The sequence below is a fragment of the Canis lupus genome, chromosome 24 (genome assembly GCF_048164855.1).
Source record: "Canis lupus baileyi chromosome 24, mCanLup2.hap1, whole genome shotgun sequence".
Classification (NCBI taxonomy): domain Eukaryota; kingdom Metazoa; phylum Chordata; class Mammalia; order Carnivora; family Canidae; genus Canis; species Canis lupus.
Window position 1 is genome coordinate 46,458,273 of NC_132861.1, and position 22,484 is coordinate 46,480,756.

At 47.1% G+C, this 22,484-nt stretch overlaps 1 protein-coding gene across 1 annotated transcript in view; it reads left to right on the forward strand.

Annotated features, from left to right (window-relative positions):
* Nucleotides 1–22,484, forward strand: part of INPP5D (inositol polyphosphate-5-phosphatase D) — a 120,389-nt gene that overhangs the window by 47,452 nt on the left and 50,453 nt on the right. The window contains exons 3-6 of the mRNA XM_072796722.1: nucleotides 2,743–2,893; nucleotides 5,384–5,555; nucleotides 8,739–8,879; nucleotides 18,299–18,386. Coding sequence (XP_072652823.1) covers nucleotides 2,743–2,893; nucleotides 5,384–5,555; nucleotides 8,739–8,879; nucleotides 18,299–18,386 — 552 coding nt within the window. The remainder of the gene's footprint in view (nucleotides 1–2,742; nucleotides 2,894–5,383; nucleotides 5,556–8,738; nucleotides 8,880–18,298; nucleotides 18,387–22,484) is intronic.

A 22,484-nucleotide genomic window follows, 5' to 3' on the forward strand; every position in this document is an offset into this window, starting at 1 on the left:
GGCAGATCTGAGTCCTGGTCTGCTCCCAGATGTCCGGGTCTGTCCCAGTCTGGGTCCTCCTGCCTCATTTGCTGTCCCGATCTCACTTACCCGTAGCCCTGAAGACCCCTGGACCAAGGCACCACCCCAGCCTCCTCCATTGGTCCTAACCATGCTGGAGCAATAGGTGCCTGACTTGAAGGTGGGCAAGTCAGGATGGTCCAGCCACCCTAAGCCGGACCCAATGAATTCACCAACCTGGTAGACTTTCCAAACCCCATACTCCTTGCCTGTTGGCCATCTCTCCCACAAATGATCAGTTCCAGCGCCTTCAGCAAGAAGGCAGCTGGCAGCCCCCAGGTGAGCAGTTGGACATCTGATTTACAACTCTGACGATGGTACCTTCTCAACTCATTGTAAAATTACATGACTCCCAGGGTGCCCAGCTGGCTCAGTTGGTGGAGCATGCGGCTCTTGATCTTGAGGTTGTGAGTTCCAGCCCTGTGATGGAGGTAGAGATCACTTTTAAAAACGAAGAAAATAAAAAATAAAATTACAGGGACACCTGGGTGGTTCAGCAGTTGAGCATCTGCCTTTGGCTCAGGTCCTGATCACGGGGTCTCGCATAGGGCTCCCTGCATGGAGCCTGCTTCTCCCTCTGTCTATATCTCTGCCTCTCTCTCTGTGTGTGTCTCTCATGAATAAATAAAATCTTTAAAAATCTTTAAAAATGAATAAATAAATAAATAAAATTATAAGACCGCCATTGACGAGATGGTTGTTATGATAATGCAGGGGAATCACAGGCACTTAGTGTGAGGACTAGGATTGCTGCACTCTGAGGTCAGGGAAGCCCCCTCCAAAAGGGGGGAGTCGTTTTGTATCATCCCTGTACCCACCAGCAGCCTGGTCCCTTTCTCCTGTCTAGCTGCTCCTCGCCGGAGCCCAGCTACATCTTCCTCCTCCACCCAGGGCTGCACCCCCACTCAGCCTCTTCTTGGCTGGATCCAGAGCACCCTGCCTCCCACTGTCCATCTTTGCCTTCTGTGCCAGAGGGAGGGAGGAGTCCAAGATGCCTCTGGGTTTCTGCCTAGGCCAGTGAGGATATGATGGTGCCATTCCTTGAGACAGGGAACATGAGGAGACGCAGGCAAGGAACTAGAAGGGAGGATGGACAGGACTTTGAGGCATGTTGGGTTCGAAGCTGTAGGGTACAGAATTAATGAGGTCAGTCTCCTCCTTGCAGTTCTCCCATCCAGCCCTAGGGGTTGGTACCTCCCAGGTGTGGGCAGGGCCTCCGTGGGTGGGACCTCCATGGGCAGGCCTGACTGCCAGGGCCCACCTTGAATTTCTTGCTGGAGCCAATGCACAGGGTGAAGGAGACCTGGTCCCAGGGCAGTTGAACAGCACTGCACGATTACCTGCAGGCTCCTCTGTCATCAGCAACAGAGATACATATCAGGGAAAAATATTGTGCTGCCTCACCATTTTCTGAGTTTTGATGAAACAGAATTTTAAGAAATGGAAAAAAAAAAAGCAAAACAATTGCTAGAATAGATTTCCTTGTGTTTAAAAATAAATTATCTTGGGGAGTGAGGAGAAATAAAAATAATTACCTCATGACACACACACTGATTTTAGAAAAACTGATTCTTTTATATTAAAAAAGGTTTTTGGGGTTTGGGACTTCAGGTACATTTTTTTTAATTCTTTATTTTTAAATTTTGCCATGATGAAAACGTGTAACTTGTAAAACAAAATGCTTTTTAAAATAAAAGTTTAGGGGCACCTGGGTGGCTCAGTCAATTAAGCATCTTAAGACTTTGGCTCAGGTCATGATCTCAGGGTTCTGGGATGGAGCCCCACATCAACCTCTCTGCTCATTGGGGAGTCTGCTTCTCCCTCTCCCCTTGCCCCTCCCCTTGCTTGTGTGCTCACACTCTGTCTCTGTGTCAAATAAATAAATAAAATCTTTAGAAAATAAGTAAGCAAATAAACAAACTAAATTAAATTAAAATTAAAAATGGGTTGCATGGGTGGTTCAGTTGGTTTAGCATCTGATTCTTGGTTTCAGCTTAGGTCATAATCAAGCCCTGAGTCAGGCTCTGTGCTCAGCAGGGAGTCTCCCTCACCCTCTCCTCCTGCCCCTCCCCTTGTTTGTGTGCTCGCATTCACGCTCTCTCTCTCTCTCAAATAAATAAAATCTTTAAAAAATAAATAAGTAAGCAAATAAATAAAATAAAATAAAATAAAAGTTAAAATGGGGCACCTGGTGCTCATTTGGTTAAGCATCTAACTCTTGGTTTCAGCTCAGGTCTTGATCTCAGTCAGGGTGTTGGGATTAAGCCCCAGGTTGGGCTCCACACTCCTTAAGGAGTTTGCTTGAGATTCTCTCTCCCTGTGTGCCACCCCCCACCTTTTTTATGCATGCTTTCTCTCTCCCTCTGCCCCTCCACCCACTCCCATACTCTTTCTCTCTAAAATAAATAAATCTTTAAAAAATAAAAATAAAAGTAAAAAAAAACAAAGAAAAAGAATTGTTAAAACTGTCCTATTTGTATATTTTGCAGACTGGCCCTTGGGGGCTGCTGGCTACAGAATGTGAGGGTGTGGGTGTGGTGGACAGACACTGCATAGGAGCCCAGGGCTTTCTGGATCAAGGTCACTCCCTCAGCCTTGTTGGTCTCCACTGCAGATGGCCCTTGTAGTTAGGTGGTGTCCTAGCCAGTTCAAATGCACTTCTGTTTGGGATTTTGTCCTCAGGCGTCCGAAGGTGTCCCCATGAGGTTCTTCACCAAGCTGGACCAGCTCATCGAGTTTTACAAGAAAGAAAACATGGGTCTGGTGACCCACCTGCAATATCCAGTGCCCCTGGAGGAGGAGGATGCAGGTGATGAACCAGAGGAGGAGACAGGTAGGAAGGGATGGAAGGGAAGGGTGGGGGGGATGTGTAATGGGGAAGTCCCGGGGTATTTCTTTCACCACAAATGCTCGTAGATTAGGTGGGTCTGGTTATCAGAGGGAGAGAGGGTGACATGGTAACCAAGGACAAGTTAGGAAAGCAGGCTCCAGGGTCAGACAGACCTAAGTCAGACTTCCTGCCTGCCAGCTTCTTAGCTGTGTGACCTGAGTAAATTGCTTCCCCTCTCTGAATCACAGACTTCTCTTAAACAGTAAAAATAATATCTACCTGTCAGGGTGTCATCACATGAATCAGTGAATGTGGGGCCTAGAGCCTAGCACACCATAAGCACTCAATAAACGCAGCTGCCGACCTCATCAAAACAATCAGCTGCATTTCGCTATAAAGAGAATGAAGAAGGGGCAGCCCGGGTGGCTCAGCGGTTTAGCCCCACCTTTGGCCCAGGGCATGATCCTGGAGACCCAAGATCGAGTCCCACGTCGGGTCGGGTTCCCTGCATGGAGCCTGCTTCTCCCTCTGCCTGTGTCTCTGCTTCTCTCTGTGTCTCTCATGAATAAATAAATAAAATCTTTAAAAAAAAAAAATTGAGAGAGAGAGAGAATGAAGGAGGAAATACTTGTATCTAACTGGAAAGAGAGAGGTGTTTCTTTATATCATCTTTAAAAGTCAAAGAAAGTTATAGCCCCTGGGAAGTATGTGAGAGGCAGGCCTCCCCCTAAAACAGCAGAGGGCCACAGAGCAATCAAACAGGAGTCCCGCAGAGAGGACACTGCGGCTTGGAAGCGCACCTGGATGGCGCACTCTTTTCCCCTGAGAGTTCACTGCCTAACAGAAAACATGACATATGTCATTGAGCCCATCACCCGATCCAGGCTCCCCCTAAATCCCAAGGCCTGGAAACAATCAGGTCCCTCCCAGGTCACCCCCAGAGCCGCTGAGGTCCCTGGGCTGGCTCCTGCTTGTCCCTGCGGGCTGCTGCCAGCCAGTGCTGGGCACCCTTCACCCCACGCCCGCGGGCTGCCTTGGGGACCCCTCGCCCACCTTCCTCCCACCTCCCTGGGGACCCGCTCTGAGTGGCTGCACAGCTCATTGGCTGCCTGGGCAGAGGATGGACTCCGAGGCCAGGGTTCTCCGTGGAGGAGGTGGGGGCCAGGCAGAGTGTTTCCAAAGGACCGCAGCTCCGAGGACCGAGGCAGCCCGTGCCCCCTTCTCACCTCCCTCGACTAAGTTACAGGTGCCCTCATCAGAAAGAGCTGGAGCTGCCACATGCCCGTGTGAGTCCGGGTCACTCCCCTGCTCTGTGCCATGGCCGCATGTCCCCAGCTGCCCCCAGGTGCCCAAGCCTCGGCCTCGATGCCGAGGACCCGTCCTACAGAGATGCCCGTCACACACTGGGGTCCTCAGCTCCCTCAGGCCCGCGGGCCTGGCCACTGCCTTTCTGGGTGGCCATCTGGAGGAGGACCCCGACACCTTCTGTCACGGCTGGGAAGAGAAACCCAGTCTCGTGACTGCTGGCTTCGCTTCCCCAAAGGAGGCACAGTGGCAGGCTTGAACCCGAGCAGTGTGACAGTCGCCCCCACGCCCCCTGGATCCAGGGGGCCCGATCTGGCTCAGGTCTTCTCAAGGGGCTGCCGGGCACCACAGGGCTCAAAACACACTTGTACCATGGAAAGAACCTCAGGCCAGGGGCGGATGTGAAGAGCTTGTCCTCTAAAGGGAGCATCCCCGGGCAGCCCTTGGCGGGGGCCCTGGCATAGCCATTTGGTGCGGGAAGAGGCTCGGGTAGGAGGCTCAGCCCCTTTGCCCATTGGTGGTGTGCGCGGGAAGGAAGTTCCCCCGAAGGCCAATAGGCAGGAGCCCCTTCTCCCAGGCCGAAGTCAAGTTGTTTTACTTTTCAGTTCCCTGCATGAAGGGGGCCCTTCGCTTCCTTATATTTGCCTCCTAGGGTCTGGCAGGGAGAGAAGAAGAGCAGAGGCTGGAGGGAAAGCAGAGGAAAGGCAGGCCGAGGTGGGAGACAGAGGAAGAGTGTGGTTGGGCCCACCTGCTCCCACCCTGGCTCCCCTGCCCTGGGAACTGGGCCTCTGCCCCCTCCAGGGCCCCTGCCTCAGCCCCACAAGTTGGCCATCCTTCCAGGGCTGCTGGCTCCACCTGTCCAAGGCCAACAGCCTGCCCAGCCCGGCCATTTGACCCCAGCTGGCAGGTGTTTGCTGAGCACCTCCATGGGACAAAACAAACCCCAGGACCAGAGACCACAAAGACCAGATTCCTGCCATTGGCAGGCTCCCCATCTAGTCAGAGAGCCAAGACGGGAGGGACAGTGCATGCACAGATGGGGTCTATACCCGGGCACAGTGGCCGGGATGCGGGATGCGCCTCGCGTGTGGGGAGGGCCCACTACACAAGAGAGCCCTCTGTAGGTGGGTGACTCTGGGAGAAGCTAGTGCTCGGACCAGATGGTGTTACTGCTCTTCTCTTGTGTAGAAGGTGTCCTGTCTCCCCCTGAGCTGCCACCGAGAAACATCCCTTTATCTGCCGGGCTGTGTGAGGCCAAGGAGGTCCCTCTTTTGAGCGAGAATCTGAGAGCCACCGAGGTCAGCAGGCCGAGCTTTTCCGAAACATTGTTTCAGCGACTGCAGAGCATGGACACTAGTGGGTGAGTTCCCGGCTGGCAGGCCTCTCAGAGGGCCAGGCTTGGGTGCCACTACACCCAGGCAGCTCACCCTGTGCTCACTCCCGAGAGTGCCACTTCCACTCTAGGACAGCTTGCTGTGGAGCACCCCGCCCTCCCCACCTCCCAGCGGCAGGTGTGAGGAAGCCCAGGTCACCCCTCTGCTGCCTGGACACCCCCTCCCCACCTCCCAGCAGCAGGTGGGAGGGAGCCCAGGTCACCCCTCTGCTGCCTGGCTCCTGCTCTTCCATGGCCATGGGGTCCTGCAGCCTCTTTGCCATGTACTCCTGTTTCTCTCCCCGCGGGCCCAACACTTCCCTGGCTGGATGCTGCAGGTGGGAGGATCACCCGGGAGGGCTGTCAGTTGTCCTGCCAAACCACAGGCCCTGACTGCGAGACTGGCCAGGGGGTGGCCGCAACCGGAAGGAAGCTCCGGGAGCAGAACTGCATCCCAGTGCCCAGCTGGGCCTAAAGTAGGCACCCCCAGATGTGTGTTGAATGAATTGCAAAGTTAGTACACAGTGAATTCCATGCATTAAACATTTAAAAAGAATTTTTTGTTTCTTTGTGAGAAAAAGGGCCCCCAACAAAGAAAATGCTAATGGCAGGGCTCAAGCCATCTCCCCAGCTTTAAGGATCAGTTTGAGGGCTTCCTTCCTACCATCCTACTTGGCAAAATACAAAGGAAATCCCTGAAGGTGCACACAAGCCCCCCGGTTGCTAAGATACCTGGTGTTTTTTTTTAGTTCCACTTTGAATCTCCTTTGATTCTGCTCTAGGCCCACCAGGTTATATTCTCTGCACACTCCTTGCATTACTTGTGTTATTTATCAAATAGCTAAGTATCCAGTGTTTTGAATACAGGTATGTTATCAGGATTACCCCACACACATGTGTAAATAACAAATATACTTGCTCAGCTATTCTGCGTAGAGTTTGTTGTTCAGTTTCCTTGAGTTTCTACCTCTCTCCAGGGTAGATGCTGGATGGAGAGAGCTCCTTGGGGAAATAAGTAAGGATGCCCAAATGGTGCCACCATCTGCCCCCTGCCCCCAACTCCCTGGCATCTCCTCGTCAGCCCCTCCTCTCTAGGGACAGGTGTTCTCTTGGGCCTCCAGTGGCCCAGTGGGGCAGGGACGAGGCGTGCAGCCAAGGCTCTGTGCAGCCTCCTGAGAGGGGCAGGGCGGTGGGCGGCTGGGGGCTCGTGGGCTCTCTCTGGTTTTGCTCTTCAGCTAACACATGGCAGTGGAGCCCTCCTAAACCCTCTGCTTGGAGCTGGGGATGAGTGAATAGAGCATGGTGATGGGACAGTGCTCGTCCTCAGGGCTCTTCTGGGTCACGACAAACCGAGATCCGGCCTTGTACTTGAAAGTCAGTCTATTTTGTACACAACATAGCTTTCCACACGGAGGACTGCCTTTAGATTTTTCTTAATTATAAGACAACCTGCACAGTCTTTTGTGCAAGTTGATTAGATCTAATCAGTTAGGCTGTCGTTAGGACGTTGGAGTGAAATCAGGCTTCTCTGATGAGGAGCGTTCACATCTTTATGTTCACACTCTCCTACAAGGAACATCTTAACAAAGACCACTTCCTATGACGAGCGCTCGTGGTCTCAGAGTTATGAGTCAATAATCATTAGAACCGTTAAAATATGTATATTAAAACCATGGGAGTGGTTTTATCTTTTTTAGAAACAGACTTGGGCAGAAACTGGATTTTTATGACATCAAGACCCAGAATGAGCGTAGATTAACCTTCAGTGTTAGGGTGACAGGCATGTGAATAGTTTTCAATCTCAGTAAGTCAAAATGGCCAATGGCCCTTCTAGCCTCAAGAGCAAGAGCTTTGCATTCTTTCAAAGATCTTGCAGGAAAAAAACCTGTGCCCTCTCGTGCCAACTTGATTGTATGTCAAGGTTGGAACAAAGCTTTTTAAAGCTTGTAACAGGGATCCCTGGGTGGCGCAGCGGTTTAGCGCCTGCCTTTGGCCCAGGGCGCGATCCTGGAGACCCGGGATCGAATCCCACGTCAGGCTCCCGGTGCATGGAGCCTGCTTCTCCCTCTGCCTGTGTCTCTGCCTCTCTCTCTCTCTCTCTCTCTCTGTGCCTATCATAAATAAATAAAAATTTAAAAAAAAAAAAAAAAAAAAAAAGCTTGTAACAATTTTTTCACCCAGGTAAATCCAATAACCTTTCCTCTCAGTTTGCTCCTTTGTAAAATAGGAATAATTATAACAAGTACCTCCTCACGTTGATTAGAGGACTAAAGGGGAAATGGGCATTGAGTGCTTGGCACAGCGAGTGCAGTGTTATGCCCAGGAAATATTGGCTGTGGTTCTGATTTTAATCATGATAGGAACTAAAGACTCACAGCTTACCCAGGAAAAAACAAACAAACAAACAAACAAAAATGGTGCTGGACAAAAGAATGTAGAGGGAAAAAAAAAAAAAAAAGAATGTAGAGGGACTCTCAGACCTCCAAGACAGCTCTGGTGCCATGCAGCCTGGGCTCTGCCCCTGCAGGGCCACTGGGCACAGTGCGCTTGCCGGGCCTGTGTGTGCCTCACCCACCCGGTTACTGAAGGGAATGAGCCAGACCCGAGAGGGTGGGAGGGAGAGGGCAGGGCACCTGGGCCACTGCCTTATTCCCAGCCCATCACTCAACACACAGACTTCCCCGTGGAGCCCAGGACAGCTCAGAACGTCCTCAGCACAGAGCTCCAGGTAGCCTTCAGCTGTGAACTTGGAGTTGATATGTGAGGTAGGGCCGTTTGCCATCTCTCCCCTATGCATCCCTCGGCCCTCAAATGCCATCTTTAGAAGCAGATGAGATAGGGAAATAAATCTGCTGTACGTTTTCCAAGTTGTTTTGTCTTCTTTATAAAGGATAAGCATTTCCAGCCAGTATCCCTTCCAAATATGGGCTTGGGAAATACCTTTATGGGTGGGTTAAGAGGCATTCCCCCCTCCCCAGATCCTTCAGTCTTGCTCAGACCTACTTCTCTGCCCCTTCAGTAAGACCAAGGGAACCATCCAGGAGCGTGCACATATTCTCCTAAAGGACAGTGTCCAGCCAGAGACTCCAAGAATCAAGATTTCTTCTTTTACCATTGGCGTTTGTGGCCAAAGGAACAGAAGAAGCATGTTTCTCTTTCTATTATTTTCAGGCTTCCAGAAGAGCATCTTAAAGCCATCCAAGATTATTTAAGCACTCAGCTCGCCCTGGATTCTGACTTTGTGAAGACGGGCTCCAGCAGCCTCCCTCATCTGAAGAAACTGACTATGGTCCTCTGCAAGGATCTCTATGGGTAATGGCTGTGTGGGGAAGGCACATCCCCCCCCCTCCAACCAGGGGCCGAGGGGACAGTCCTCTGAGAGAATCAGCTCATTAGAGTGACCCCTGCCCTCCGTCTGGCTGTCCAGATACCTCTGCTGTACTCAGAATAATTGGGCAGTTGGCAGGGTTTAGAAATCCTTGTGGTTGTTTCAAGGTTTTGTTTTCATGGTATTTGAAATGTGGCTTTTTTTTTTTTTTAAACTAAAGTTAATTTGAGGCCAGTTGCTGTGGGAAGGGGTGAGTGGGAGGGACACTGCTGGCCCTTTCACACTTGCTCAGGATCCAGCAGTAAGACTTTTGCTGTTAATCTTCCTTCTTGCTGCAGCCGACACAATGCACAGGCACAGAAGGGCTCCAAGAGGAAATAAATTAAAGTCAGCCTGTTTTCTGCATGGGTGCTGATGGCCGAGGGTGGGCCAGTGATGGCAGTTTGTTAAAAGCGGGCCAGTTCACCAAAACTTTCGTTTTCCGATATTTTTCCGATACTGAATTCATTGAATGACCAATTGGTAAAAATTCCTATTTCTTTTAGATTTTTGGAATTTTGCATTTTTAACTTAATTAGTGCTAAAATGAATTTCAAGTTTAATTACATCTTAATTGATAGAAGTGCAAACTTAAGGCTGCAGTGTGATCTGAACAAATGACTACTTTAAAATGCTTGAAAAAATAGAAAGCACCATTCAGAAGCGTCTGAGAGAAATCATAAGGAGCCAAAACAATCCCATCAGAGATGAAAGGTCAACATTTTGGTTGGAAAAACAGCATTTTATGCGGGTGAGGCGTTCTTGGACTATACCGTGTCGTATTTTATTATAAACATACAGCAGCTTCAGAGCTCTCTTGTCTATTTTCCTGGTGCCGTATCCATCTTGGCTTAGTTAATATGCAAAAAAGAATCTTTCCTCATCAGTAATAAAATTGAACTTTCCTCTTAAAGGCTCTTAAGAGCACAATCAGTACATTTGGTAAATTTAACAAGTACTTTCCTTGACAAATGGAGCACGCATCAAATTGGCCAGTCAGGTCTCATTTCAGTGAATTGGCTTTCAACTAATGTAGTTTCAGCCAATTGGACCTAGAGCCATCATTTTTATATATTTCCTTGGAGAGCTATTTTTCCATTTGATGCTGTTGTTATAAATCATTTATCACTAGGGAAAACACACACACACACACACACACACACACGGCACTTTCTTTTTAAGAGACACAGTTGCATGATGACTGGTAATAAGCTATTTCTGTTCCAGTGGAGGTCCTGTTGTTTGCCGCTTCCTTGTCCAGGAGGAAACACCCCTCTCAGTTTCTCCCCTGGCCTCCGCCAGGCACTGGGTGCTTTTTCAGCCCTGGCCCTGCCTGCACTTTCCTGGATCTGGGTCACCTCACTTTATGGACACAGCTGCTTCCCCAGCATGCTTACTTCTCTGTGTTCCTGGGAAGAGCTTCCTTTGGCTTGCAGCTCTTCCGCATCTTTATTTACTGAATAGTTAACTGCTAGTAGAATTAGGGACACTGTAATGTCCCCTACACACCTGTCTTCACCCTCATAGGCAAAAGCATAGCCGGGCTTGGAGACTTGGTTAATTGGAGGCTGGAATTTTAGAAGATCTTACATAGATGCAGTTATGTTTCCCAATCCTTAACTATGAACTTGCAGTTTTCAAACCATTCTGTTTGGAACAGGTATTCAGTTCATTTATTTGTTGGGTGTGCCATTCATTTCCTTGACAAATATGTATGGAGGGCCTCCTCTGTACTCTGTTCTGGGTATAGGATACAGAATGCACAAGATTTCTGCTCTTTTAGACCTTGTTGGAGCTGATGTCTTAGTGAAGAGCACAATAATAGATTGTCTGTAAATAAAGATAATTTTAATAAGCATTATGACAAAATAAAACAGGCAAAAATGACAGAGACGTTGGGTGGGAGGATACTAGCATCCCTTGTGGGTTAAGAAGGCCTATCTGAGGTGGTAATGGAGCTAGGACAGTGGTGGTAAGGGGGAGCTAGCCATCCAGCAATTTAACAGACAGATGTCAAGAAGAAAGGTCCTGAAGCAGGAATGAGGCCAGCCTACAAGGAATAGAAAGTCTATGTAGCTAGAGTGTAATGAGGGAAGGAAAATGTTAGGAACAGAGGTCAGGGAGAGGCAGGAATATAGGGTGGACCAGGCACAAGATGAATTTTAGTTCAATCTGAATTTTAGACAAATCACAAATACTTTTTATTTTATTTTATTTTATTTTATTTTTTTTTTTACAAATACTTTTTTAGTATAAGTATATACTATGCAATGGTGGAATATACTTATACTAGTAGATTACCCATCATTTATCTGAAATTCAAATTCAACTGGCTGTCCTGTGTTTTATCTGGCAATGTTAGGCAGGAGCCATGGCATGTATACATCCCAAGACTCTGTAGAGATTTTAGAGGATCGTGCCATGATCCAACTTCTGTGGAGAATGGATCTCAGGAGATTGACCCAAAGCAGAAGAGGAGTTCAGAGCTCAGGGGTTGTAATGTGTGGGCGGCTCTAGAGAAGGGAAGGCAGGGATCTGTGTGTGTTCTGCTCCCTGCTGAGTCCCAGGTTTGGGGACAATGCCTGGTGCAGGGGAATGGCTCTGTAGGTATTAGTTAAAGATGATGACCCAAGGGCATGGAGGCATGAGAGTGGTGTGACCTAGGACAAGTGTGGATGGAAGAGCTCACACATTTTGCTGCCTGTTTGGATGCAGGATCAGGGAAAGAGGAATGGAGGGTGACCCCTAGGTCCATTTGGTGTGAGCAGCTGAGTGGATGATGATGCCAGTTACTGCAAAAGTAGAAGCCAGGAAGAGGGTATGGAGCTGTGGGGAGATCTTTCTCTGAGCTCTTAGGCAACCCACAGCTGAACCGCCAATCATGACATTATGCTAGAAGTCTCGAGCCCTGGAGACCTCAGAGCTAGGTCTGCATTTGGGACTCAGCAGCATGCAATTGGTACTTAAAGATGAGAGACAAGTGGGGTGAGGTCACCGCAGTGGGGAGTGAAAGGAGAAGGAGGCCCAGGCTGGATGTGTAGGTGTGGGGTGCAGGAGAAGCTGGAAGAAGGGCTGAGGATGGCACCAAAGGTGACTGGATCCATCCACTCAGACCCCCTGGCCCAGTAAGAATGTTCCTTAGTGTGAAGGTCACAGAGAACTAAGGAGTGAGACACAATGCAAGAGCCTCCCCTACAAAATGTCATGCCAGGTGTATCTGAATGTCAGCAGCACAAAGGCTCAAGGAGGATTTGGAAACCCAAGTTAGATTCTCTAGAACCAGACAGAAACTTTTGCAGAGAAAAAAGAATAGAGAACAAAGTCACTAGAGTCTGGAAATATTTGGTAACCTTTGAAATGGAGAAATGAGAAGAACTTCAAGTGGAATTTTAAAGTAAAATGTCCAAGTATAGAAGAGGGTACTTTATTAATGAGAGTGGGGTTATGATTTTTTTTTTTCTTAGAAATAGAGAACACTTGCATGCGAGGGGTGGGGGTAGGCAAGGGGAGAGAGAGAGAATCCCAAGCAGGTTCCCCACCCAGCATGGGGCCAATGCAGGACTTGATCTCATGAGATCAGAACCTGAGCTAAAACTAAGAGTTGGACACTTAACCAACTTAGTCACCCAGGTGCCCCATGCTTAAAGTTTTAATCAACAAACCCAAAACAAAAATACTTTACCAGCATTATAACTGTTTCATGAGAACATAGCTTTCAAATCAAATCTGAAAATTAAATCACAAAACAGAGCAGAATGTCAGGGATGTATATATAGAAAACACAGGAAACCTATCTAAGGATAGGTGAAGAGCATGTGTTTAAAAAAATTGTTATTTTTTGGAAAGAGGACATAGAGATTCAACCCAGATCTGATAGTGTGGGCTCTTGAAGAAGCAGGAAAAAAATGACATAATTAATGGTAAATATATATAAAAGAAAATATTTTTCCCACACTTATAAAGGACCTAAATCCAGGTATTGAGAAGCCTCAGAAGGATCCAATTAGCAGAATAACCAAATAGCACCATCTAAGTCTCTTCTTACAAAGTTCTTAAATCACAAGGGAAGGTGAATTCAGAAAGTGAGTAATTATGAACAGCACCACTTCTCTGAAAAATTGCAATATTTAATATTATTCACATTGCCTGATATAAATTCTGAAGCAGGAATCTCCAAGGAGAAGACTACTGATCTAGGATTAACTGACCCTAGACGTCACTCAAGAGCACAGGGAGTCTTTGCAGATTTTTAAACAATTGTGAAAATGTCCTAATTGTGTGGGTTTACTTGAATAAGGATCCAAGAATTTTTTTGCCTGAAATCTTAGAGCACTGGTGATCTTAAAAATAAGAACCCAGCAGCTTACTGAGCAGCTGGATATGAATACACCCAAAGCGAAAGTGTTCATTCTATGCTCCCAGAACACAATGTGATGAAAATAGAAATAAAGAAGACAACTCGCCACAACCACGCAACCACCTGGACACTTTTAGACCGCCTCCTAAATCACAGCTGAATTAAAGAAACTGACACAAGGAAAACCTACATGGGGTAGGTGTGGGCGCCACGGAGAAATCAAACTGCCTCAGTAAGAACTCTGTGTGACGCAGCCAAAGCACAAGTTGGAGGAAAAGCCATAGCCTTAAATGCTCTGTTATGGAAAAGGGAGTACGAGAATGAGTCAGACAAACTGAATCCAGACCATGAGACTCTTGAAGGCATCATAGGTCAAGTCCTAATCGCCTTGATATTTCCCACTTCTAGCAAAGTATCTGAAACATTTGCTTACTCAGTATCCATGCACAGAGATTGAATGTGTGCAGGATTCATGCCCGCACTATTTTAGGGGCCGGAGATATTGCAGTGAACAAAACGGAGTCTTTAAGAAATCTCTGTTGAGTAAATAAACAATCACAAGAACTGGCAAGGAAGAGAGCAGGGTAGGGGTGGGAAGGTAGGGAGAATGGTAAAAATAAAACCAGAAATAAATTAGCAAAAAAGGCAATTACAATTTTATTGGTATTTATTAGGTATTAATTTAATTTAATTTTATTTTAAAGATTTATTGATTTATTTTAGAAAGAGGAAGAGTGTGTGCAAGCAGGAGGAGGGGCAGAGGGAGAGAGGGAAGCAAACTCCACTCTGTGCAGGGAGCCTGAGGTGGGGCTCAATCTCACAACCTTAGATCACAACCTGATTCAAAACCGAGAATCAGATGCTTAACTAACTGAGCCACCCAAGCACCCATACAATTTTAAATATTAGAACATAAGAGATTTAATAGTCTGCATTAAAGATTTGCAAAACAAAGACAGTGCACAGGGCTACAAATCTTCAAATTATAGTTGAACAGATATTTTACATACAACATAAAAATTACCATGAGTGCCCTCCTTTGAAGTTTCAAGAAACAAATAATGACCATACTCTGTAAATTATTCCTGAATGACAAAAATCACCTAATTCAGTCTTCAAGAAAAATACAGTTCAAATCCAAAAGCCTAATCAAGATAATAGCCTGAAATAAAACTGTATCCACTTTCATTTGTTAATATCAGTGTTTAATATTTTAATAATGTTTTAATAAATATAATTTAGTAATATGAAAAATGGAGGCTTAGGGCACCTGGGTAGCTTGATTAAGCGTCTGACTTTTTGATCTCAGGGCAGGTCTTGATCACAGGGTCCTGAGTTCAAGTTCCACACTGGGCTCCATCCTGGGTGTGAAACCTACTTGAAAGAAAGAAAGAAGAAAGAAAAGAAAGAAAGAAAGAAAGAAAGAAAGAAAGAAAGAAAGAAAGAAAGAAAGAAAGAAAGAAAGAAGAAAGAAAGAAAGAGAAAGAAAGAAAGAAAGAAAGAAAGAAAGAAAGAAAGAAAGAAAGAAAGAGAAAGGAAGGAAGGAAGGAAGGAAGAAAGAAAGAAAGAAAGAAAGAAAGAAAGAAAGAAAGAAAGAAAGAAAGAAAGAAAGAAAAATGGAGGCTTTATCTAAGAAGTCACTTCAAAGAAGAGTCAATGTAAAGAAAACACGATTACAACATGAAAGAGTCATTTGCATAGGTGTCCTAACAGACCTGTGAATTAAAAAGGAAAGTCATTTCATTTTTTTAGTGGGGGAGAGACAATCTGAAGGCCAATGTGGGGCTCTGTCTTACAATCCTGAGATCATGACAGGAGCTGAAATCAAGAATCGGATGCTTAACTGACTGAGCCACACAGAGGCACCCCCCAAAAGAGTCATTTCTAATTTTTAAAAAAGCGTTTTTTTAAAAAAAGGATAGATTGTTACTAATGCAGTCAGTGTCAGTGTAAAACCAGTTCCACCTGACAGAGAAACAATACAATTATTCCTTTAAACATTTTAACAAAAGAAAAAGAGATGCCCTTTATCACCTGCTTTCTCACTGTATGGGAATTAATTTTTTTTTATTTTTTATTTTTTATTTTATTTTTATTTTTTTTGCCAAAGGAAGCAAAGAATAGAGACAGCAAAAGTTAAGAAAACAGCAAGGCATCAGAGCGTCCCTTCCGAGCCTGGAGTTCTGGGTTGGACCACACTGGATGTGCTGGCTGGATACCTGATGGGAACCTTGGGGCAATGAACCAGCTTGCTGAGAACAAGGCAGAGGTCGTGCTCCCTCTGGGAGGGCTCAGGCAGGGGGTCTGAGCCCCTAATTAGCTGTCTCTAAGGGTCTGACCTACCCCAGGACTGCAGCCCACTCTGGCTTTGTCCCCTGACTTCCCTTGAGCTGGTGACCTGACGCTGGACAAGCTTTCCAGAGACCCTGCCAGTGGTTGTGATGCCCCCCCGACAAATCCCTTCTGTATGATGATGCCAGTTTTTTTTTTTTTTTTAAGATTTTATTTATTTATTCATGAGAGAGAGAGAGAGAGGCAGAGACACAGGCAGAGGGAGAAGCAGGCTCCGTGCAGGAAGCCTGATGTGGAACTCGATCCCGATCCCGGGACTCCAGGATCACGCCCTGCCCCGAAGGCAGGCGCTAAACCGCTGAGCCACCCAGGGATCCCCTGAGCCACCCAGGGATCCCCGATGATGTCAGTTTTTAAGGCTTCCAGCTGAAGTCTCAATGTGTCATTTGTCATTCGGACCCTAACCAACACTTCCAGACACACCCGGGAGCCAGTCAGGTGCCTCAAAATTTTAAATTTTTTACAAAGTTTAAAAATACAAGGAAAAGCAGTGTCATTCTTAGAAAGACCTACAGATTCAGCTTGTGTCTGTGTATTTGTGTTTTTAGGATATCATTTTGAAAAAGGACAATGAGAGAGTTCTATTTGATGTTAAAGCATGTTCATAATTAGTGCCTTGGAATTTTTTTTTTTAACCCAGAATTCTTTTCTGACAATGACCATTTAAATGGAATATCACTGCATGATCAGATGCAGGAGCTCTGGCAGAGGGGGTGGGGAAACCCAGAACCCAGTCTGCCCAGCACTCCCCCTACCCTGCAAATCAGCTTTTTCCACCCCACCCTTGGTCCCCTGAAGGTAGTCACAAGTGACTCCTAGGGCTGTAACACCATCCCCCTCCCCAAACCGTGACTTTGTAAATCTGAGATCCCGGCTATACTGGGAGCTCTCTGGATTTTGTATCCGGTTGAATGAATGGTATGGAGACTGCAAACAAATCCTACCATATTTAAAAAGAGCTCGTGCAATGGACTAGCTCAAGGGAAAGATGGAAGAGAGAGCACGTGCTGTTGAGACTGAATAGCAATACGGAGAAAGATGAACTTAATTCCACCACTCATTAAAAAAAAAAATTCTAGATGAGGAATTAAGAATGTGTAATATCAACAAGAAAAACCTATATATAACTCTTAAAACAGTGAGAAACCAATTTTAAATGAGCAAATAATTGCGTACTAGTAAAGACTGATTGATAAATTTTTAACTAAGGCAAGCAAAGAATTACCAAGGAAAAGATGAAAAATAGAATTAGAATGTATACAGTGCCTTACAATGAAATCCAACCTGCCTAGGATGACAATAACAGAATGGAAAAAAAAATCCTTACAACACCTGGACTAAATAAAAAGCAAAATGGTGTGTGAAGAGTTTATACCAATGTCTAAAAGTCTAACAAAATCCCCAGCAGGTTATTTGGGAATAATTGTGCGGTATAGATAACAGAGAGGTCTGGGATTGGCATCCATGTACTTTACAGAATATCTTAATAAAAGAACTTTTATTCAAAAAAAAAATCCCCATCAGGAAACTGACAAAGGACACTAACAGTTTATACAAAGAGAAATACAGTAGAAACCAACCTTGCAGGAAAATATTTAATGACATTGAATTAAAGACACGCAAGCAGTGCATCAATAGTGAAATGCAGTGTTATACCCACTAAAGGAGAGAGGAAAAGAAGATCGTACAACAAATGCAGAAAGCACCTCCAAGGAGCGGGCTCGAACAGTGCCTGTGGCCCGTGAGGGGCACCATCACTCAAAGGCTGGGCAATATTGATCAAGAGCCACAATCTCTGCTTACCATAAAATTGTCATTGAAAATAAGAAAAGCTATAGGAACAAAGTTGTTCGGAGCAGCCTGTATTTGTAATGGCCATGATCTCAGAATAACCCAAATAAAAAAAATAATAACCCAAATATCCAGCAATTCATTTTGGCACATTTACCCGATAGACTATTTTGAAACTATCCGAATGTTAAACATATAAAAACATGAAGTTTGGGGTGAAGTAATGAGTGAAAAAGAGAACTCAAAACCGTCTGCCGCTGTGATTGAAACAATGTGAAAACAATAAAGACAGAAGGGAGCAAAGAATGGGTGAAGCTCCGCTGTAGGAGTTGTCAATGGGTCAGACAAAGCAAAATCTCTCCAGGCGTCAACCTCAGCAGTGAGGAGGGGATTTGAACCAGAATGCTCAGGCCTTCAGCCCCGGAAGCCCCTGGGGCACACATTTAAAATGCAGATTCCAGACCAAATCAGGTTGGGGCCCAGAAATTTGCATTTTTAACACTCCGGTGTGTTTGCGATTCTTATAAACACGAGGTTGGGAACCGTGGATCCCTGAGTGATTTCAAAGTAGTTTTGTAATTCTGTGTCCCAGTTATCTACAGGCTCCGAGTCTGGCTGACCAGAGGGAACTCAGGTCTGCGCATCACGACTCCAGTTTGGGTGGGGGAACGAGAAGACGTGGGGGTCCGGGGGGGGGGGCGGTGAGCCAGCCCTGGCAGGCCTGGATCTTCGCCCGGGCTTGTTCTTCTGGGAAGGATCCCTGCCTTTGCCAGACCGGGTGTGACCGTCCCTCCAGCTGAAGCCTGCCGTGCCTCATCCGGCTCCTCACTAATCCTTGACCTTCACCTTGTCCCCTGCTCCTAGCGAAGTCATTCGGACCCTCCCCTCTCTGGAGTCTCTGCAAAGGTTGTTTGACCAGCAGCTCTCCCCTGGCCTCCGTCCACGGCCTCAGGTAAAGCCTTTGGGGTTGGAAAGACGAGATTGATAAACCAGGGTTTATCAATGGGGGTGAGGGGTGGTGAGGGGTGAGGGGCGAGGGGTGGGGGATAAGGTTGCAGAGTTTCAAGGGCTCAGAAGGGAGCCCTCCCCGCAACACTCCTGCCCTAAGTTGGCTAGACCACCAGAGCTTGGGATGGGGGGGGGGGGGGGCTCCGGACTCTGTTCTCCCAGTTAGGCATTTCCCCACTGCCTGATTTTGATTTAAGGAATAAAGATGTCAAATTACGCACCCATCAGCAGAACTACTTGTTAGTGCTGAATAGGGAAACAAGGCAGGGCCTTTTTTTTTTTTTTTAATCGTTGCTCACTGGAAACTATTAGAAGAATGTGAAGTGCCTAAATGCTTGATCCTGCAGTCTTGCCCCAAAAAAGCAAAGCGAAGGTGGTCCCCATCCCCCCACACGCTGGCTCCCAGTTTGGCAGGAGCCAAGGCCAAGTCATCCACTGAGCAAAGATCTATGTATTGAAAGGTGTCAGCAGCAAAGGTCAAAAGCAGAACCAGCCTCTCCAGAGAAAGTACTTGCAACAAATATAAGGGACAAAGGATTAATATGTTAACAAAAAACCTCCTCCAAATAATTAAGGAAAAACAAACCCAATTTTTAAAATAGGGAGACGTTATAATTTTTTTTTTTTTTTAATTTTTATTTATTTATGATAGTCACACAGAGAGAGAGAGAGAGAGGCAGAGACACAGGCAGAGAGAGAAGCAGGCTCCATGCACCGAGAGCCCGATGTGGGATTCGATCCCGGGTCTCCAGGATCGCGCCCTGGGCCAAAGGCAGGCGCCAAACCGCTGCGCCACCCAGGGATTAGGGAGACGTTATAAAGAAAGGCTGTCTTCAACCTTATCTCATGAGTAACTGGAAAATGAGATTCGTAACAGGGAAATCTCTTTGCCTATCAGATGGGCAAAAAGTTGGTTGATGGAATCAGGGCTTGGTTTGGGTTTTTGGGGTCAGGGACTCACATGGGGTTCACTGCTCTGCTGTGCGGTTGGGAGTGGAAATGACTTTTCTGAAGGGCAGTTTATCCACCTGCAACGTCAATGTTAAATGCACACATCCTTCAAGCAAACAGTTTGATACGTAGGCAGCCGTCTTAGGGACAGAGATGTTTATTGCTTATTGTGGCTTTATCTCTAAAAACAAAAACAGTGGAAACCACCCAAACGTAGAGCTGCAGAATTCTAGTCTAAGGGGGGGTGCACTGTTGTGGACATACTACCCACAGCATATTGTTGGGCGGAAAAAAGCCCATGTGGAGGTCCGTGTGGAAATCCGACCAGAAGGATTCCTATCCCGAAGTCTACCTCTGGTCACCGCGCGTGGGGATGGGACGAGGGAGAAGGGGCTAGGCCATCGGGGACTTGGGGCTCGACCAGACTGTTTGCTGGAGGGTGTTTTTTACCGAGAAGATGTATATGTGCTATTTGTACCACTTAAGAAATTTCACCCAAAATTTAAAAGGCAATGAAAGCAAATGATGAGACGTTAATCTCTGGGAGAGTAAAAGCAAATCTAGGCAAAACAGGGGCCCTGCCAGACTCTTAACATTTAAATAATTAGAACAGAAGACCACACACCCACATCTTTGAAATAGAGAAGAGGGCGAGGCCCCCAGAGAGTCAGGCCGCCACCGTCAAGCTGGGGCTACTGCCTGGCCGGCCAGCTGGTGTTCCCTTTCTGGATGGAGGGTGGCATCAGACGTGGATGGGGAGAAAGGGTCCTCGGTCCCACTCTCCCTTATTAGAACTGACTCATAATGAAAACGCAGGGAGGATGTCCTAGATGCCTTCAGAAATTCACAGATCCAGGAGGAAGTTCCAGGGCTGCCTGAGGTAGAGGAAAGAACACTCCCCGCTAGATCGGAAACCTCCGAGCCCAGTCTCTGACCCGCCCCCACTGGTCCTTGTTTTCCTCAGCTGTGAAATGGGCAGAGCACGTCTGACACTGCAGGGTTCTGTGAAGGACTAAGTGAAATTGCATGTGTGAGACACTGACTGCCGTACCCTGCTGACACAGGGCCCTTCCCCTCGGGTCCGTGAGCCAGGCTGGGGCCCCTCACCCCGGGGACCCCCCACATGTGGAATTTATTCATTCGAGATGGGAGGTGCAAAATGCAAGGTAATCACAATGAGTGCGGAGCTCAGGACTAGGAGAGACCTGGCTCTGCCCCATGTGAGAAAGAGTCGTTAACCTTGGAACCCACATCCTCCCTTTAAAGGGCAACTAAAAAGCAAAGTAAAATAACTGGGCCAGTTTATGGGAACTCACAGTGTCACTCAGGCCAATTTGCTCACTTCTAGGCTAAGCTGTGAATTAGGTCCTCAGCCTTGACGTTAGTGACCTTTGGGGCCAGATTATTCTCGGTCGTGGGGGACTGTCCTGTGCATTGTGGGATGTCAACACCTCCTTGTCTCTTCTGGCTAGATGCCACTAGCATCCCCCAGTTGTGGCAACCCACAATGTCTCCAGATGTTGGCAAATGCCTTTTGGTGGGTAAAATCGCCATCAGCCGAGAACCACTGGGCTAGACCTACATGCAAGTCTCAGGTCTACACTAGCTGTGTGTGACGTTGGACACGCTGACTCACCATTCTGACTCAATTTCCCATCCGCAAAACAAGGGTTAGAAGAATCCGTTCATGCGGGGATTTGATGAATGGACGCGTTTATTTTTTATTTTTTTAAAGATTTTATTTATTTATTCTTGAGAGACCCAGAGAGAGAGAGAGAGAGAGGCAGAGACACAGGCAGAGGGAGAAGCAGGCCCCATGCAGGGAGCCCAATGCAGGACTCGATCCTGGATCTCCAGGATCAGGCCCCGGGCCTAGGGCAGTGCTAAACCGCTGAGCCACCTAGGCTGCCTTTTTTTTTTTTTTTTTTTTTTTTAATGGGTGCGTTTAAAATGTGCTTGGCCTCATGGACGAATTCATGCCCTTCTCCTCTGTGTTCCGCCTTCTGGGAGGCCTAAGTGGAGGCCGAGCTCCCGCATTATGCTAACACCTTTTGTTCCAAGAACCAACTCCAGGTTTGTCAATAACTTGGTTTACACTTGGTAAGTTTTTGCCAAACCTGCCTCCTCAGACACAGATTCAAAGGAAAAGGGGGAGACACCAACCTAAAACTGCTAGGTGACTGCCCCAGGTAGCAAGCAGGTCTTCGGTCCAAGTCCCTGAGAGAGAAAAGGAAGAAGGTTGAATCTGTTATCTTTTCAATTCTTTATGAGATAAACAACCCAAAACAAATTACTCCACCACTGACCTGCTGGTCTGCTCCACCCCCTCCACCCCCCACCCCCGCCCCCAGAGTCTTCCCTCCATCTCCTCATCTCCAGGCTTTCCCCTCCTCGATGATAAGCATGGGCTTGATTGGGAGCTTTGTTAAGGAACAGGGCAAAAATAAACCAGAGAAAGTATTGACAAAGCTAAGATGGTTGTGGGGGGTGATGGGGTGATGGGTGGGGGGGTGTCGCCGTGGCGATGCTGCTGGCAGGCAAGGGGGCAGAAATTTGAGGTCAAAAGCGACTGTAGCCTGGCTGACTTACTAAGCAAGGGGTGGGGTAAAGGGACTTCACCTGGTTGGCGATAACCCTCATTCCATTCCATACACGCGTCTGATTTTATCATCCAACTTCTGGAAGGCAGGCATGGTACCATTAATTCCACGTGTGTGACCGCACGTCTAGCACAGAGCAGGTGCCTTGTAAATACTGGTTCTGGGAATAAACACTTGAGACAGTGGCCTGGGTCTCAGGACGGTCGTGGATGTGAGTCCTGCCCTGCCATCCACTGGCTGTGTGACTTCAATCAAGTAACTTGAGCTCCCTGGGCCTCCTGTGGGCGTTGAACAACTTTACTGAGCGTCGTCTGTGGCCAGACACTAGTCCAAGCTCCAAGGTCACGGCGCCCAACCGTACTCACAGTCCCAGTTCTCACAGAGCTCGCGTTCTAGCAGGGAAGACACAATGAACGAATAAGTGACCAAGGTGATTGACAAGCAGCAAAGCAGGGTGATTTGATAGAGATGTCCTGGTGCTTTAGCTGGCA